General features: G+C 40.3%; 1 protein-coding gene across 3 annotated transcripts in view; it reads left to right on the plus strand.

Annotated features, from left to right (window-relative positions):
• The window catches only part of tenm4 (teneurin transmembrane protein 4), a 218,286-nt gene that overhangs the window by 198,069 nt on the left and 4,135 nt on the right, over window positions 1–16,082 (plus strand). For all 3 annotated transcript variants that reach the window (XM_053507223.1, XM_053507224.1, XM_053507225.1), the window contains 4 exons: window positions 554–789; window positions 5,491–5,787; window positions 6,678–8,292; window positions 10,427–10,569. In XM_053507223.1, the coding sequence (XP_053363198.1) occupies window positions 554–789; window positions 5,491–5,787; window positions 6,678–8,292; window positions 10,427–10,569 (2,291 nt within the window). The remainder of the gene's footprint in view (window positions 1–553; window positions 790–5,490; window positions 5,788–6,677; window positions 8,293–10,426; window positions 10,570–16,082) is intronic.

The following is a 16,082-nucleotide window of genomic DNA, read 5'->3' on the forward strand; positions in this document are numbered from 1 at the left end:
TTTGGTAGTCAAGGGATTTTAACCTGGGACCTTTCGAACCATAGTCCAATGCCCTAACCGCTGAGCTATCCCTGATCCCTGGTTACTGGAAATCATCTTCTTTTTTGTGTGATTTTACCAAGGAACCCCTCTAATGACACTTGCTTTTGTTGTTCCCGCGCTGCTACAACCTTTTAAACTTTTTTTACACAGAAAAACATTACACAAAATAAAAGAATGCTTTACATGCACACATACGTGGTCACAATGTTATAGTAAACAGCACACATATGCATGGATGTTAATTATAAGAGTGACGCACATGAACTGAGACTGAGTATGGGAGATGATTACCAACAATTACACAGCGCGAGAGATAGAAGAACTATTGGCTCAGACGTGATCACGTATATCAAGACCTCGCTCGTTTAACAAGTTTAATTTTTCTCGTCTTGCAAAACGCTCACAGACCAAGTTACTTGCAATCCATGATTCCTATTTACAACATAGTCTATTAAGCTGGTCCAACACACCTAAACTGTACCTTTTCCTTACTCTTGTAATTTCTCTATAGATCAAGTCAAGAACAGTTACTACATTGGACTGGATGGCTCACTACGGCTGGTCTTGGCTAATGGCATGGAAGTGTCACTGAACACAGAACGACACCTGCTCTCAGGTACTGTGAACCCAACTGTCAGCAGGAGGAACGTCACCCTTCCAATAGATAACGGCCTCAACTTAGTGGAATGGAGACAGCGGAAAGAGCAAGCCCGGGGACAAGTCACAGTTTATGGACGCAGACTGAGGGTGAGAATCGATCTCTGGCTCACAAACACACACACACACACACACACACACACAACAGAGTCTATTCTGTAGTGATCATCAGTTACAACTCTGAAGGCTTCTTGGCTTGGCTGCAGGGGTCAAAGCAGCATACTTTAATATATATACTGTATATATAATAGGGTTTTTTTTAAGCTGAAGTTTTGTGCACATGAATTTAATGACAAACAAATTAAGCAGTAAAAACTATTTCATGCAGCCAGTAATTTCATTTACCGGATACAGTTTAATAATTTACAAACACAAAGCGACTCCAGATACATACACTACAAAACATATATAAAAGGTCAAACTGATAAGTCCTACAACCTCCACCAGACACTGTACTCACTAGAACAGTTAGGATTCCTGACAATAAGATCAGAATAAATAAAGTTTATGTTTATGACATGAACTTAAACTTGTAATTAATTTTGTTCCACCAGTAATGATAATTTTCTAATATTTATTCTGTTTAAGAATAAGTTTAAGTGTTATACAGTCATGTGTAAAAGTTACAGTAGTACCTCCTCTTTTAATGAACTGCAACATATATATATATATACAGTCGGTCGGTAGCATTCAGGTGTTAACCCAATGACAAGAGGGAAAGATGTAAGCAGTGGTATTAGAGAGGTTTTGTTGCTGCACTTTTTTTTTTTATCTTGTAAATCCAAATCATACATATGTACTTATAGAATGTGACATAGGCATAGACTTTCTTTCCATCTGAGAAACTGGTGTAAGGATATACACAAACTAGACAACTCATTTAGATTTACCCTTCATTGCCCACTGGCTTAAAAGACATACTGTACAGACTTTGTGTTTATTCACCTACTCACTCACAGATTATAAATCTCTGAGGTATGACACATGCCCACGCACCACCTCTAGCACATATAGAGAAGTGCCCAGTGTGGCCTGACAGATACACAATCACAAACACACCTCCCACAAAGTCAGTCTGGCAGCGAACCCCTCACAGTCAGAAATAATTCTACACGGACGAGCATGTTGCCCCGGAGTTGGCTGGATTAATTTTGTACGACTCTTGGATGCACACTGAATCATCTAAGCGGAGAAGATTCTTTTCTAGCCACAGTTGCATCTTAATTACAATCTCTCTGACGCTCATAGACAGTCTTGACGACCGCACCTGTCTTTTTGAATGATGAGCTTTTTTATGATGGCATCGTTATGCTCTGCCCTAGCCGAAGCGGGCATGGAGCTGCGCGCCAAGGTCACAGAGTGTGGGTGAGCTCTCAGTTTCTCTCAGCGGTCAATCCATCATCGTGCACCATCCTACTTTCTGACCCTGAGGACTGGGTCAACAGCTAGGGCAGCGATGAATCCCATGATGCTAGAAACCCAGAGGCTTTCCTCATTGTACCACAGTGACACCTCCATCCATCTCCTCAGTGCATCTCGGCACTAGTTGTGCAGCGATCGCCTTCGAAAATAAGAGTTGCCGCAGACCTCGTTTTAGCCACAGGCAAAGTTTTGCTCATGGGAAAGAAGACGAGTCGTGTCACTCCAGCTTAGGACGGTGTCTTGCAACCTCCGGGGAAGTTATAACTGAATCAAAGTGTGCGACCCAGTTACCGGCACGCTTTGACCTGCACTTGTCTGCCAGTGCAGTAATAACAGACGTGATAATGGGAAAACCACTTTAGCCACTACACAGTACAGTCTTCAACATAATTCAACCCATTTGTGATTTGAACCATAGCATTGCAGCAAGTCAAGGACACTGGATCTGGATGTATTCACCATGAATTGCTACACGTCTGCTTTCTGTTTGGGTAAGCAAACGTGATGCAGGGCCGCAGGCAGAGTGGTTTGTAAGCTCAGGCAGCGTAGCAGACAGTTGGTCACAAGGTGCCATTCAGTTCGTGGATAGCAGCTGGTTTAATAACCCCGTGTTGTGTTTCGAGGGAATAGCGAAAATGTATAGAATAGGCTGAGACACCTTCAGGTGGTGTGTTTGTGTGTGTTGTTGTTGGTATGCCTTTCTCGGGAGATGTGGAAATAGAATAGAGGATGTATATATGCATGTGTATGAGTAAAATAAGGGGCATTAGGACAGGACATGTGCAGTTTTAGTTAAGGTAATAGAGTGATGTATTGTAATATGTGTTGGTGTGAGCAAATTCTGTTGTCTCCTGGTGTCAAAATATCTCTATAGATGGAACGTGTTATACTGCAAAGCAGGTCATCGGCAACCTCTGTGATATCTCTGGATTATGTGTTCCGTGGTTCCATCACTGTGACAACCGCGCCATTAGGAAAGCTCACGGCTTCTGCTACCAGGACACTATCATTTCTCTTTTCTCCACGGCAGCATAGACACCTCTGCCCTCAAGCTTCGAAAGTGTAAATGAAGAAATTCTCGATTTACCGTGACGCTAAATTGCATAATAACATAAAGCTACCCTTTAAGGCTTAGTAACAAAGCATCACCACATTCTCTTTTGGATATGTCAGGTTACGTTTTATTATTAGGACAGTGTCACATACCACCACCAAACAGACAAAGTAAACATGCGGGCACACTTATTTGCTTGAGGAAGCGGGAAAAAAGAAAAATCGCACTGAACAAATAAGATTAGTGTTCTTATCAGAGGGAAACCCAGGACATGTTTCAAATGGAAAGCAGAGACAAATATTGGAACTGCAAAACAAAAACTTGAATTTAGTGAGAACACAAAAGACAGTCATTTGCAAATTTGTGGGAATGGGGAGCATCCAAGTTCCATTATCAGTGGTGATTCATAGAACAAAGCATATCCATCATCAAAACAATCCATGGTGATTTCTTTCAGTGTTAATCAATTTCCAAGTGGATTTATTCTTAGTGATTTACATTTACTGTACCTTTAGGCATTTGGCAGAAGCTCTCATCCAAAGCGACTCACAAAAGTGCTTAAGATTCTGTCATTTGATAGATTAGTGATTAGTGAGTGGATGTAGCTGTTTTAAAATTGATTTATTTGTCGTACATTAAATACCGTTCATATACAGTACCCTTTATATGTTTTCCCTAAGCCATGCACTTTTAGCCAATTTTTGTTATTATTATTATTATTATTATTATTATTATTATTATTGTCCTTAGTTTTGCAGTCTGCAACTCACTTCTCTCCATCTCATTCTCACACTGATTAAAAAAATATCCACTTGGTTTATAAGAAGAAGACTTCAAAAAGTAAAAAAATACTCAGTTTTCGAGCATAATGTTTGCCTTGCATTATTATATAATGTGCTGCTAAAGACAGAATAGATGGACACTGACTTATTCACATCAGTAGGGGTGGAAGACATCAGACAAGCTATGACTCTGCTTTTTTCTGTACCTCTTGCTGGGAATTCATGCATTCTTTCCTTTAAAATATACAATAATCCTCTCAGTTAGGCATTAGTGGCATTAATTGGCCCTGGTGTAATTGGCCCTTTACAGTACAGCGATATTTAAGAACACTTTCACACTCTTTCACTTCTAGCGTCACTGGACAGCAGCCAACAACAACGAGAAAAGCTGCTTTAAGACTTTGCTAAGACATGCAGTGCATCATGCCAAGATGGGTTTCCGTGTACCTGGAGTGATCAGCTTTAATCAGATTTAATCCACATGGGTCAAGGGAAATGATGCTGTTTTTGTAGATTTATTTAGGTACCTGTTAACAGAGCAGATAAGGCATTTTATAGTTGCTTGGTTCAATATATCTAGATACAAGTAGTCTATACTGTAAAAACATTTAAGGTGACTTTAAGGTGGTGGATATTGTTTCCATCTCACAGCTCATGAATTCAGGTTACTGCTTATGTAGGCTTTTGCATGTTCTCTCTGTCTGAGTTTCTTCATATCTCCCAGAAACGTGCATTGCGCTGTGCATTGTTCCTAGTTGTAAATGAGTTTGCAGCTAGATGTATGCATGGTACCCCGTAATGGACTGGAGTCCAATATCGTGTGTGTTCCTGCCTCATGCCTAGTGGATCCACTCTGGATCCAAAGTGACCCTGAGCAAAATAAAACAGTTCCTGAAGATGAACGAAAGAAATCACATTCAAGAGCAATGATATGGTATGATTATATATAGTAGGATGTTGGAGCAAACCTCAGCTGAGTGTAGATGGGCAACATTAGCAGACAAAGCCTGACTGAGAGCCATTTTCCTCCTCTTGCTGTCCTTCTGCATTGACTTGGATGTGTCCTACAGATTAGCACCTCCATATGAGTGAGTCTTTTCTCTAATCTCAGCGTGTGCTTGGGTCAGAAGGCCCTTTCCCATTAGAGTGGATTGACGCTCAGTGTGATATGCAATTTGAATCCTATAGTGAGTCTTTTGACTACATCTACCTTTCAGGAGCACCACTGACTTTCCCTTCACATTTCATTTTGCTGGGTAATTATTTTTTAAAGGCATGGTGGGTGACTTTTAATGATCAGTGAGCTTCTTTCATTCTTCGTGTCCTGACAGGAGGAGAGCCAACAATTCTCTGTAGATCAGCGTGCAAGAAAAAATATAAATATATATGGGAAACGGTATCATTTAATAATGTATGTCAGAGAAAATTTTATTCTGAGAGCTAACTATGTATGTCAGGTTTAATTATATTTTCTGTCACCTTCAGCATAAAAAAATAAATAAATAATCGAATTTCGGCATTTTTCTTTGACAGGTTCATAACAGAAATCTGTTGTCCATGGATTTTGATCGCATCACCAGGACAGAGAAAGTGTATGATGACCACAGGAAATTTACTCTGAGGATTCACTACGACCATGCAGGCAGACCCACCCTGTGGGCACCGAGCAACCGGCTGAACGGGGTCAACGTCACCTACTCCCCTGGCGGGCATGTGGCTGGCATTCAAAGAGGCACCATGTCTATCCGAATGGAATATGACCAAAATGGAAAAATCACTTCACAGATATTTGCAGATGGCAAGTCATGGACCTATACTTACCTTGAGAAGGTAAACAGCTTTGGAATCCTTGTAGTGGTGAATATAATAATTACCATGCTTGATTAAAGAGTGAGTTAAATTGCTCAAGACCCTTTTACCCCATCTCGGTTCTTTTGGATTTGTGTGGTATTATCAAGTTTTAACTTAGCAGTTAAACTGTCTGATGCGCTTTGCTCACATTATGCATTGTTCCCGCTGACAGCTTGACAGTATAGTTATACCCAAAATAGCACCTTTTTAGAAGAGGTAAAATGTCTCTGTCTTGCTAATTAAAAAGCAAGTTTTGCAAATGTAGGACTACAGGAAGGAATTTAAATCTGAGTTTCATGTTTGATTTTAAGTATGGTAACAGTACTATTAAACCCCTTTTGCGTTCTTAAAAGGCTGTGAGTCCCATTTGAGTTGCATTCGAAATGATTTCACTGTATCTTTCATGAACCAAAGGTGGATTTGCCTTTCAGAAAGGTCAAACTCTGGAATGTGCTGCTTCATTAAATAAGACCACACACATAATCCTAAAAAAAAAAAAAAAAAACGATCTCCTTGACCTCTATATTAAGCAATATTATTTGCACTCATATTGTGCAGGGGTTTCCAGGGCCAATTGTTCTGGCGCCACCTAATGAGAATTTGCCCTGCGACATTTTTCAGCCTGTGTTTCAGTGGCCTATCAGGCTATTTTTAATAGCTTGAAGCTAATGTGTGACACCCTACAGTTTGTTGCGTAGTTAATCACATAGCAAAATGTGACTCCTGGGCTCGTAATGACCTTCTCGTCCATTGGACGAAGAATGTACCGTTTAAGGCATTAACATTTTCAGGCAGTTTTCATAAATGTGCTGCAAATTACCATGCTTCATTGACTCAAACACACTGTCGCTTTATTTTTACCTTGGCAGTCCATGGTGCTATTGCTGTACAGCCAACGACAGTACATCTTCGAGTTTGACAAAAATGACCGTCTCTCATCTGTCACCATGCCCAATGTGGCCCGGCATACACTAGAGACCACTCGCTCTATTGGTTACTATAGAAACACATACAGGCCCCCTGAGGGCAATGCCACCGTGCTGCATGATTACAGTGAGGATGGTCTGCTTTTGCAAACTATTCACCAAGGCACAGGACGTCGGGTCATCTATAAATACGGCAAGCTCTCCCGACTGCTTGAGATTTTGTATGATACTTCACGTGTTGCCTTCTCATACGATGAGGCGGCAGGCATGCTAAAGACAGTGAGCCTACAGAGCGAGGGATTCACCTGCACCATCCGTAACCGGCAGATCGGTCCACTGATTGACAGGCAGATTTTTCGTTTCAGCGAGGAAGGTATGGTCAATGCCCGATTTGACTACAACTATGATAACAGCTTCCGGGTCACGAGTATGCAGGCCGTCATCAACGAAACACCACTACCTATTGATCTGTACCGCTATGATGATGTATCAGGTAAAACAGAGCAGTTTGGCAAGTTTGGGGTCATCTATTATGACATTAATCAGATTATTACCACAGCTGTAATGACCCACACTAAACATTTTGACGCCTATGGACGTGTCAAAGAAGTGCAATATGAGATCTTCCGTTCACTGATGTACTGGATGATGGTGCAGTATGATAACATGGGCCGTGTGGTAGCCAAGGAGCTAAAAGTAGGCCCTTATGCCAACACCACACGGTACACATACGAATATGATGCTGATGGCCAGATCCAGGTGGTGTCCATAAATGACAAGCCTTTGTGGCGCTACAGTTACGACTTGAATGGCAACCTGCATCTTCTGAGTCCAGGAAACAGTGCCCGTCTTACGCCGCTACGCTATGACATCAGGGACCGCATCACACGGCTAGGAGATGTCCAGTACAGGTTGGACGAAGATGGGTTTTTAAAGCAAAGAGGCAATGACTTTTTTGAATACAACTCTGCAGGCTTGCTAATAAGAGCTTACAGCAAGGTTGGCGGATGGAGCATAAAGTATCGTTATGATGGTCTGGGCCGAAGAGTGTCTAGCAGAAGCAGTCAAGGACATCACATGCAGTTCTTCTATGCTGACCTGTCCAGCCCCACCAGAGTCACCCACATGTATAATCATTCCAGCTCGGAGATCACATCACTCTACTATGATCTGCAGGGCCACCTCTTTGCCATGGAGCTAAGCAGCGGCGATGAGTTTTATGTGGCTTGTGACAACATCGGGACACCGCTGGCTGTTTTCAGTGGCTCAGGCCTCATGATTAAACAGATCCTCTATACAGCATTTGGAGAGGTCTACCTGGACTCTAACCCCAGCTTTCAGCTCATAGTCGGATACCAGGGTGGCCTGTACGAACCCCTCACAAAGCTGGTACACATGGGCCGCCGTGATTACGACGTCTTAGCCGGTCGCTGGACCACACCTGACCATGACATCTGGAAGCAACTGAACAGCAACAACATAGTACCCTTTAACCTCTACATGTTCAAGAATAACAACCCCCTAAGCAACACACAAGAGACAAAGTGCTACATGACGGGTAAGTGCTTTTGCTGTTTTAAGCTTGAAATACTCTGTAACCTCTATTCGGTCATGTGCTAATTTAATGGAATATTATACAATTCATAAGCTTAAAGCTTTCACCAGAGTCCTTTTTGCAGCAGTGGGCTTTTTTTTTTTTTTAGACTGAGCTCCAGGTCTTAGCCTGGGGTATTTTATGGCCTTTTCTGGCTCCCCAGGTAACATGACCGTGCGCCGGCTTCCTCTGCCTGTTTTGTGTTCAGCTCTCTGCTCCAAAATATCTCATCCTTCTTTTGTTGTCTCAGAGCATGAGTAAGGTAAATAGCAGCGAATGCTCCCCAGCCAGAGAAGACAATGGGGGCTTTACAAATCAGTGCCACAGGCTGTTGTATCAGCTTCTCCTTGCTTGGAAAGCAAACAACTATTTTATTGGAAGAGTACAAAATATTATAGGTCTGTTTGTAGTATGTGCCAGTGCCTTTAAGCAGCCTACTTTAGGCCAAAATCAAAGCCCTAGTTAATGCCATTGCTGCCAAGACGAAATTAATGAGTGAGAATAGAGACTATTAGCTGTACTCATTATTTTGGATCAAAGCCTAGGGTTTGAGTTTTCCCTTGTGTATATGATTGAATTGAACAGTAAGAAACTGGAACGTATGGAACAAGTGAACACATTGACAGCAAAATGTAGTAAACGACGTTTTTGTCCTTTTAGTCATTTTGATGATTTATTTTTGTCTCACACACAAGGTTGTCATTAACAAAACATTTAATTAAAAACTGTATACTGTATACCCTTTTATTTTTTTAAGTTTCTATGCTTTAACCAAACCGTGACATTAGATACCTTCGAGCAAAAGTTGATGCATCATGACAACCACATCCTATTATTATTATTATTATTATTATTATTATTAAAAGTCAACTAGAATATTATTGATACTTATCTGCATACTAAAATAAACACGAACACAACTGCAGGCTGATTTATCTGTTGTGAAAACTGTGGAAGGTGGAGTTACAGATTTTTGCTTAATAAATTCACAGTAAAATAAAAACAACAACAAAAAAAGATTTTTTTTTTCACGCTTTTTAAGACCCTGACTCCAAAAAAAAAGAAGAAGAAGAAACATGCACTTAGTATTGCTATTAGCTTCTAATATGTTTTGATTCATTTGAATAAAACTTTTTTTTTTCTCAAACTGGCAAAAATGGAGTTCTCATTTTGCTGTCAAACTGTTCGTACGTTTCCACATTCATACGCTCTACCTATAATTGCCTGCGATTTCACTGCATTGCCTTTGCATGCTAATAATCTTGTACATTAGCTATGTTTAACTTAACATTTAAAAATGAACAATGAAACACTCAGAGATGGTCATTAAGCTCCGAACTTTCTCATTAATCCTGGCTTTGGTTGAGGAATCACTAAACACACTCTTTAGATGTTTATATTCGAGGGTAAATTCCAGTGTTTTATTTAACTGATGATGCTGACATTTCTGTCGCATACTTGGAATTATTCAATTAATTGCCGTGTGTTTCTGTTTTAAAAGAGGCTTCATTAGATAATCCAGGCAGAAATAAACAAGGAGCTCCCGAAGTGCACTTCACATGAAGTGCACTTTGAAATGTAGTGATGCTGTTGATAGACGTTAATGATGTACAGTATGGTTCATTCAGTTTTCATTATACAGTGTGAAAGCAGTTCAACATTTGTAAACAATTCCATCACATTTTTTTTTTTCTGATCTTAGAAAGCGTGAAACATTTGACTCATGAGAAAGAAGAAAATGTGGAATGTAACCGAGCAAAGTGGTGCTTACCAGCAGAACCAGACCTGGAATGTCACTCAACTTTATGTGAAGTTTTATCAGTGTAGTGTGCCTCAATGAAGTGCTGGGAATTATCCTCTTTTCTTGAGATGCAGTAATCTCTGGAGTATTCATCATGTTTAGCCCACCGCCACACTCTAATCAATTTTCCATTGTAATGAGTGTAAAGCGAGCTTATTTCATAAAGGGAAAAATCACTTGACCTGTGTCCTTCTTCTTAATGAAAAATTGTTTAGCAGTGCAGAAATCAGTGTATCGGCTGTGTGGAATGTTTGTGATCTTGCATTCCTAAACCGTTGTCAACACTGTTCGTTGCAGATGTGAATAGCTGGTTAGTGACTTTCGGCTTCCAGCTCTATAACGTCATCCCTGGCTATCACAAACCTGTCACGGATGCCATGGAGCCCTCTTACGAACTCATTCATGCCCAGATGAAAACTCAGGAATGGGATAGCACTAAGGTAAGCAGACACATACTGTACTGCAGCCATTTAAACACGATCAGTAAATACAAGTCATACACACACATTTGTATCTATAAAAATGCTGGAAATGGGTTTATACTGATGTTGTGTATATTCTGTAATTAAAAGTAAAGCATGGGGACTTAGGCAGCAGTGCCAGTCCCAAGCCCAGTTAAAAGATAGGAACGATGAAACAGGTGAGGTCATCCTGGATAACATCTGCGCCAGCTCTTGGTGGATCAACTGATCTGATCTGGCGACACCTATAATAAAAGGGACAAAGGTCAAGAAAAAAATTATACACTGTGGGCATTTATGTAACTACCTATAACTTATGCAATAAGAATACTCTATACTGTACCTATTCCTAAAATTAACAATAATTTTAATCTTAATAACCGTGTTATCTGCTCACTTAAAGAAACATCTGATTTAATTTTTTTTAAAGGCATTGTACTTTACAGTATGTCCTGTCCTGACACTATCTCAGTATCTTGCTAAGGTTACCACTCTTGTTGTTGTTTTGTTTTTTTTGTACATTTTGGTCCCTTTGGGTTCTACTGTAGGTTTCAGTGTGTGAACATGTGTGATGGACATTTTAGTGTGATCCTTAAAAAAGAGAAAACTGCTTTTTAAAATTTATTCACAAGCTCAAAGGTTTCCTTTTGTTTACAAAGGTTAAGGTTTGGTCTAGGCATGGTATTAATTAGCTGGAATAATGTTTGTCAGTGAAAGGTCTTGAGAAGAATAGTAAGAAATAAATTCAGTTTCAAAAACCTTTTATTCGTGCTAACCCGACCCTTTAGTTTTGTAACCTCCTGATGGAGCCCAGTGTAATCAGTCCAAATCAGTGGCTAGTGTGTCTGCCCTCTGCTCCTGCTTCTCAAACTGAGGGTCAAAATAAAGAGTGCTTGTAATAGTCCCGCCATTAGGGAAATTCATTCCACATTTCCTTCCCCCCACCGGCCATTGATTTCAGCTCGGCTTTACACACCTTTCTGTCTCCCTCTTTCTTTCGTCTTTTACTTTCCACTTTACATGGTCTTAGACTTATCAAACCCTCGTGTCTTCTTTGAGTTACCTGAATAATTTAGAAGCTGTTTGTTTCGCGGATCAGGTCACTCCCCGAGAGCAGCTCGCATTAGCGCGCGTTGACGGCTGTGTTTTTTCTTAACGCCGAAAGACAGACACCTTGTTCCCTTGACGCAGCACCGCATGATTTCAACTTTCAAGGCATTCTATAAAGCATAATAAGAAAAGGGACATACCAATGTAAATTCCTATCTGGCTTGTTGGATGTGAGATGTAGAGATTGTATACAAGTCGCTAGTTCTTTCGCCCGATAAGTACTTCTGTTCTGGCATTCGAAGAGGCCAGAAGTCATCAGTAAAGTCTGAGTTGTAAATGGATACACCATAATAGACAGACGTATCCAAGGTTTCAGATGTTTGAGATATGAGATTTTAAATGTGAAGTGATGGATCCATTCGAAGCAGGCAGCTTGATAAGGTTGGCATGGATCGCACCCACACTCAAGGAGAATGAGCGAACAAGCTAAATATATAAAAACACGTAAAGAATGTTCTTTCGGACTATCTGAGGTATCGTTCAGATCCTGTATATGTACGTCTTTTTTTGCGCTTTGATGGCTTAACTTAAGTCCAAAACACATGAAACAAAAAGCACTGCAGCAAAACAGTATATACCTATAACTTATAATATCACATGTTAGATATACTGTAAAAACACAATGCTGGATTTTAAATATAAGAAAATGTGAGCTGAAATGAATCTGTTGATCATTTTATTCATGCCTATTTTTACTAAGTGGATTTTTATACGATGTTATTTTAGATATCTGGATAACTTTGCACAGCATTAGAATAAATAAGCTAATACTGAAAAGGAAGCCGTGTTATCAGTATACTCACTTTATTAACATTAACTTTTATTTAAATAATTTTTCAGTAGACAAATTAGATAATAAACCAAACAAGTGCCCTTCTTTTTTCTTGTGATCGTTCTTATGACGGGCACAGCCAGCAACGAGCATTTGATGCTATGTCATTCCAATTCGAGTTAATGTTGACATGTTTCCGAATTAGCTTTAGTGATTTCGGTTTTGTTGAGCCTTTTGAAATGCTGTGGTGTTTTTGGTTTGTTAATCTGTTCTGCGCATACAAGCCACCAAATTTACAGGACCTTTTGAAGGCCACACAGACTCCAGAAGCCAGTTTTCTCTTTCATTTGCTCCGAGTGCTTCAAATTCAACTTAATGAAATCCCTTTTGCAAAATAGTCATTACAATATAATCACGCACACACAGTCTTGTCCCAGGCTGGATATATTTAGCTGTTTGATTTGCCAGCATGCACAGTTATAAATCCTAGTTGTTATTTGATTAAATGTTCTAAGCTTGTCATGAAAGCATTAAATGATGAAACCCTGCTGGCTAGTCTAATTTCTGTGTGCACTTTAATTATCACTAACTTGACCACATGATAAGACTCTTTAAAAGTTGAAAGCAATGCAATTTTCAAGACTTGTCAGATCTTTCTGTCTTGTTCTTCTATAAACAGCCACTGCAGAGTTGAAGTCACCACAGGATATTTGGTATATATAGCGCATTGGTCTCCACGACATGGATGGACATGGTTGTTGGTGCCAGACAGGCTGACCCGAGTATTTCCAAAATTTTGAACTTACAACCATCTCTAGGGTTTATGAATGGTCCGGGAAAAAAGAAAATGCCCAGTGATTGGTTTGAGCTTATAAAAAGGCATTGGTAACTCAAATATCATCTCGTTACGACCGAGGTACGCTGAAGAGGATCTCTGAATGCACAACATGTTGAACCTTGAAGCAAATGGGCTGCAGGAGCATAAGACCACACCGGTGCTTTTTTTCTGTCAGCTAAGAACAGGAAACTAAGACTACATTTCGCATGTGTGCATCAAAATTGGACAATAGAAGATCGGAAAAACGTTGCCTGGTCTGATGAGTCTTGATTTTGAGACATTCATATAGTAGGGTCAGAATTTGGTATAAAAAAATGATAATCCATCCTTGGTCTTGGGCTGGTGGCGGTGATGTAATGTGTGTGGAATATTTTCTTGGCACACGTGTGTCCCTTACTACCAATTAAAATTTATGCCAAAGCCTACTTGAGTATTGTTGCTGGACATGTCCAACAGTGAGTCCACTGTACTCAAATGACCTCCACAGTCACCAGATCTCAATCCAGTAGAGCTCCTTTGGGATGTGGTGGAACGGGAGATTCGCACCATGAATATGCAGCTGACAAATCCACAGCAACTTCATGTTTCTATCATGTCAATATGGAACCAAATCTCCAAGGAATGTTTCCAGCACCTTGGTGAATCTACAAAGAAGAAAAGCAGTTCTGAAGGCAAAAGGGGGGTTCTAGCATGGTGTACCTAATTAAGTGGCTGGTGAAAGTATTTCAACTGTAATTTTACATAGTCTGAAGTTTCTGTTTCTTTTTCGAAGGACATTGTTGTTACTCCGGAATTGAGACACATCAAGAACGTATTAATTCCTGACTCGTTAGTATAGGTGTAGCTACTTTATTACTCATAAATCAGCCCAACCCCACTTACGGACATTATTTTCTTTTTTATTGGGAGGAAATAAATGATTCTAATTGCTGGCCAAATTGCTTTTTGAAAATATAATTATGGGGTCATTTATGAGCTTTTAAAGAAGCTACATAAAAAAAAACCACTAATGGCCTCTGCAAAAGTAGTGCTGTTCCTATGAGGGTTTAAAGTAGGCTGTTTGCTCCATAATGCCCATATTTCATTTAAAGTATTCACAGCGATAGAGGGGAAGGAGGAAAGAGCCACTCATTACACATGTGACAATAGCGCCTCCATTTACTTCAGCGAGATGGTACACTTTTAGAGTAGCCTCCAAATACTTCAACTTAAGTCTCATACAGAAAAAAGTATAAAGCAGGGGGTTGTTTATCAAAAAAAAAATTGCTGTAGTGGTGCAATAATTGGGTTCCATTATTGCAAATATGAATAACTATTTTATCAAAATAACATGAAGAACTGCTAAAAGGTTTCTTCAGCTTGTTTTGCACCAGTGAGCATTCACATGTTGTAGAAAAGAGAGAAAGGAGAGGAAGAGGAGTAGTATGACTAATAGCAGGCTCAAGGTAGAGGTATTGTGCCCCTAAAACTTCAAATCAATTCAGAGCAATTAGTGGTTTGAGATTATGCTAGGGAAGGGAAAAAAAAAATCTCTAGCACTTCTTTGATTGTATATTGATCTCATGATTACTCACACGGACAGGGTAGAAGTACAAGTAGACCGTCCACCTCCTTAATACTCCGGCCACATAAACATCCTTACCCTGCCACCTATAACTATTTTTGAAAGATATATCTGCTGTCTGAGCAGCCTCGGTCTCATGCTGACACGACTGCGATAGCTGTAGAGTAGTGCAAAAATAGTGTGTACGGCTTGATTTGTACTATATTCAGCTGAAGAGCAGCTGAATATGCAGCAGAAAAATGACAGAAGTATGTGTCCTGATAGTCCTGGTGGCAGCCACCATTAGCTTCTGACTTTGATTAGTGCCCTGGACCGCTGGTCCTGCAGGCACTCTGACCACCATACGCTACTTGAATGATGCATCTTTTTTAGACCTGAGAGATCATAGCGGTAGACCCTAGGACAGGCCTTGTCATCCCTACACCACACACACGTCTGTATTGTGACTAAGGTCAGAGAGTTGGCGTTCTACAAATTGGGGTGGTGAGGTGTGAAATGTTTTTCAGACAGTATGTCCTGCCAGAGACACCTAACAGCTGAACACAACTTAGCCTTCTGCTCACACCCTTACTTGCCAAATTGGGTAGGTGGGGGGTCCCAGCAAAGATATACTGTAGGGAGGGTGTTAAAGACTTTAGGCTCTTCTTTATCTATTCATTCCAGACAGGAGCTTCTTCTTTCTAGGGTTTCTCGACAGAAGCTAATCATAGCCAGTGTCTAGCCCTTGCTATCTCACCCTACTTTTCCAGTGTTGATGACTGGAATTTTCTGTTTTTGCTTTAATATAATCACTGAAGAAGACTAAAAACAGACGTGACCATTTTGTAGAAGAACCAAGTAGCTCTTGCTGAAGAATTACACAGCCTTTTTTAGTGACAATCGTATTTTTAGAAAAGTGTTTACCGCCACAGTACAGAAAGGCTTACCCTGAACAGTCAGAACATGAAAATTAAAAGTGTTTTGAAGTGGTAATGAAGCAGACTGAGAACTGGATGAACATGGGGAAAAAAAGACAGCTTCCTGCTGAGGTCACCCACCCTGTACCAGCCATCAGTTACTCCTGGGAGTTAGTTACTCCTTAGAGACGGGTAGTGCAATCAAGCCAGCTGCTATAGAGCAGACGGGGTGAAACCAAATGCAGATATTTTGGTGTGCCTACCACTATTCTGGGTTAAATAATAACGTCTTTTATTTGGATAGGGCCTTTG

The sequence above is a fragment of the Clarias gariepinus genome, chromosome 11 (assembly GCF_024256425.1).
Source record: "Clarias gariepinus isolate MV-2021 ecotype Netherlands chromosome 11, CGAR_prim_01v2, whole genome shotgun sequence".
Taxonomy (NCBI): Eukaryota; Metazoa; Chordata; class Actinopteri; order Siluriformes; family Clariidae; genus Clarias; species Clarias gariepinus.